Source organism: Mus pahari, chromosome 1 (genome assembly GCF_900095145.1).
Source record: "Mus pahari chromosome 1, PAHARI_EIJ_v1.1, whole genome shotgun sequence".
In the NCBI taxonomy this organism is placed as follows: Eukaryota; Metazoa; Chordata; class Mammalia; order Rodentia; family Muridae; genus Mus; species Mus pahari.
Genome location: NC_034590.1, coordinates 158,390,945 through 158,394,538, shown reverse-complemented (window position 1 = coordinate 158,394,538; position 3,594 = coordinate 158,390,945). Strand labels below are relative to the sequence as shown.

At 40.9% G+C, this 3,594-nt stretch overlaps 1 protein-coding gene across 4 annotated transcripts in view; it reads left to right on the top strand.

Annotated features, from left to right (window-relative positions):
- Window positions 1-3,594, top strand: part of Pcgf6 (polycomb group ring finger 6) — an 18,588-nt gene that overhangs the window by 7,190 nt on the left and 7,804 nt on the right. For 2 of the 4 annotated variants that reach the window (XM_029531574.1, XM_029531582.1), the window contains exons 7-9: window positions 561-588; window positions 1,231-1,248; window positions 3,189-3,287. In XM_029531574.1, coding sequence (XP_029387434.1) covers window positions 561-588; window positions 1,231-1,248; window positions 3,189-3,287 — 145 coding nt within the window. The remainder of the gene's footprint in view (window positions 1-560; window positions 589-1,230; window positions 1,249-3,188; window positions 3,288-3,594) is intronic. The other 2 variants (XM_021204586.1, XM_029531590.1) reach the window with 1 other exon arrangement.

Genomic DNA, 3,594 nt, shown 5'->3' with positions numbered 1-3,594 from the left:
GGGATTTGAACTCAGGACCTTCAGAAGAGCAGTCGGGTGCTCTTACCTGCTGAGCCATCTCACCAGCCCTTTTTTTCCTATCTTAAACTTAATTTAAAAACTGTGTACTTGCTACCCAGCTTGTCCGCCAGAGTTAGATCCCAGGAACTTAGGATGGAAGGAGAGAAGTGACTTCTGCAAGTTGTCTTCTGACCTCCACACGAACAGCAGCATGACCATCATTGTAAATAAATAGATGTAAAAATGTTTATAGCCCATCAAGGTGGCACACACCTTCAATCACAGAGCTTGGGATGCAAAGCTGTGTTCGAGTCCAGCCTGGTCTACAGAGTGGATTCCGGGATATAGAGAAAACTTGTCTCTAAAACACCCACACAAATTGTCTCCAAAACACACACACACACACACACACACACACACACACCAACCAACCAATTTTTTTTTTCTGAGTTAAATGAATTGATTGCTGCATAGGAAATGTTTATATATTTTTTCTTTTGTTTTATGATTAAGCATGTAATTTAAAATATTGTTTTTACTAACTTTTCCTTTATTTTCAGTGCTAATGAAGACACCGGACATTTTAAGGTATTTCATTTTTTGTTAACTTTATAAGAGGAATCTGCAGATATGAATTCTGAATCAGATTAGCAACCAAGTAGAAATTATCTTCAATTAAAATACAAATGTTTGACAAGTTATTGAAATTCAACAGTAATACTATATTAGTTTTTCAGAGTAAGAAACATTGACTAGGGACTTGTTACTAATTCAAAGAAGTGAAGTAAGGAAAATAAGTAATTTACAAAGCCACATGCCGTGTTGATTGGTAATTTATTTTTTTATATTTTCGTTTTTAGAGACAGGTCCCTGCTGGCCTTGAACTTATTAGCCATGGATGACTTGAAATTCCTCATCCTCATGCCTCTACTGTCTAAGTGCTAGAATAGCAAGCATGTTCCACTAGGCCTGTTTTTAATGTGGTAATTAAAAAAAATTCTAAGAGTCAGATGTGGTATATAACTTTTTCTTACTACTCTGGAGGCTGAAACAAGAGGATCAAAATTTCAAGGCCAGCCTGGGCTATTGTAGTAAGACCAGTCTCCAAAAAAAAAAAAAAAAAAATCCAGAGTCTTTTGTGTAGTTGGTGCTTAGAGTTTAACATGAATTTAAACTTGTATATTTAACATTTTTGGCTGAAGTTAACCTGCCTTAACTTGTCACTTCAAGCATTCACTGAGATTTGAGGTAAGAACTACTTTGTATTATACTTTGTCAGCTGTTGAGATAAATAACAAGCTAGAGACACCTACAAAAGTAAAATCTCTGACATATCTCTGTGATAAACTCTTTTATTAAGGAAAGGTCAGGGTTGTTTTGTTTGTGGCATCTATTTCAAGAGTTTTTTTGTTTTTTGTTTTTTCTCGAGACAGGGTTTCTCTGTGTAGCCCTGGCTGTCCTAGAACTCACTCTGTAGACCAGGCTGGCCTCGAACTCGGAAATCCACCTGCCTCTGCCTTCCAAGTGCTGGGATTAAAGGTGTGGGCCACCACCACCCAGCTTTTTCAAGAGTTTTAAGGGAAAACCCATGGCTGTAGAAGTCCCAACATACAAGGCTCAGCTGCCACCCCAGTATGACATTTAGAGAGATGAATGGTTGCTGTAGTACTTAACTTGCTGAGCGTGCATGAAGCCCTGGGTTCATAAATGGAGTGTGTTGCATATTCTTTGAGCCCAGCACTTGTGAGAAACATATCAAGTTCAAAGTAACCCTGGATTACAGGGGACTCTGAAAAAATATATTGATGGAAAACATTAGAAAGAGGTTTAATCAGTATTGCCACAGCAGGAAGAAGAACAGATAAAGAGGTTTCATGACTCAAGTTTGTCTTCAGGTCACTGGCATAGTTTTTGTGGTGGTGGCGGTTATTTGTGTTTTTGAAACAGGTTGTGAATCTGTAAGCTAGGCTAACCTGGAATTCATGTATCCTCATCTGGCCTTGAATCCATGGCAGCCTGCCTGCTTCAGTCTCTGAGTGCCAGGGTTATATGTGTGAGTCACCGTGCCTGGCAACTTTAGATTTAAATAAAGAAGAGCAGCTGGGGCAGGAGGCAGCAAGAATGTACAATGACGTTTTGATCAAATTGTGACCTGATGGGTCCTTCTCTTAGTTCTGGCTCTTCAAGGTAGCTCAGAGCAGTTTTTGTTGTCTGAGGAGACAGTTCAGTACTCTAGAGATGATGAACTTTCTGACTGAAGATGTTCTCACTATGGGATGGTCTTCTGAGGCTCTGCTGTATCTAGAAATCTAAGGTGACTGCTCTTTTACTGGAGGCCTTCAGATGCCTTTGGGGGTCCTGGGACAGGATACTGTAAGATGGCAGCAGGAGCAGGAGAGAAGGCACAGCAGTCAGGAGTCCACAGTCCTCTTGCCAAGGAGCTAAGTTTGGTTTCCAACACCACACTGCCTGTAACTCAAGCCACCTGTGACTAGATTTATTCTCATTTTAAAATTCAAAAAGAAAAACTTCTCTCCCTCTCCCTCCTCCTCCCTCCTCCCCTCCTCTCTTTTCCTTTTTACTCTTTGGAGATAGGCCTGTGGCTAAGGCTGTTCTTAGCTCATAGCAGTTTTTCTGCTTTAGCCCCTGGAATACCGGGATCACAGGTGTGAGCTACCACGCCTTGCTTAAAGAGCAAGTGTCCAGACTGTCTCAGCTCCTAGACTTAAGTAAGCCCCCTGCCTCAGTCTCTCTAGCGGGAACTGCAGACATGTCCTACCTTGCTATGGAGTTAGTACTCAAGAGATCCTCCTGTGTTGCCTTCCTAAGTAGTTGGAACGACAAGCAGGCACTGCAGTGGCTTGGACAGGATGCCGCCCGGCAGCTCAGATCGTGAATTTAGTCTTCCTGCCTTCCCCTTTCAAGGGTTAGGATGTCAGGCATGTACCATTGTACCGGATGTTTTGTTTTACATGAGCTTTTAAAGTTAACTAACACGCCTTTCTATTAAAAAGTTTGTTGGTATATATCTAAAAGATTTGCAGAATTTCTACTTTTTTTAGACTACAAATTGATTCAAAATCATAAAATCATCTTTGCTTTAAAATTTGCTATATAAAATAGTTTGTACATTTTATGTATGTATGTATACATTTACATAATCTGAAAAGTCTTTTCTGTTTTTGTAGCCATTGGAAAAGAAGTTTGTGCGTGTTTCAGGAGAAGCAACTATTGGGCATGTTGAAAAATTTCTTAGAAGAAAAATGGGTCTTGATCCAGCTTGTCAGGTACAGTACGTGTGTGTAAAAGGAAGGTGAGGTTGCAAGATGACCTTTGACAGAAGGAGAGAGTGGTCTCTGGAGTGTTGGAGCAGCTTTTTTATGATGTAGATGGCTGAGACTGTTAATTCAGTGTTGACACATTGTGAGTCCCACCTCCAACTCCGATCACATCTGGGTTACCCTTCATATTAGCCAGTTCTTCAGAGGAACAAAACTGATGTAATAGCCTGGCGTGGTGGCGCACGCTTTTAATCCCAGCACTTGGGAGGCAGAGGCAGGCGGATTTCTGAGTTCGAGGCCAGCCTGGTCTACA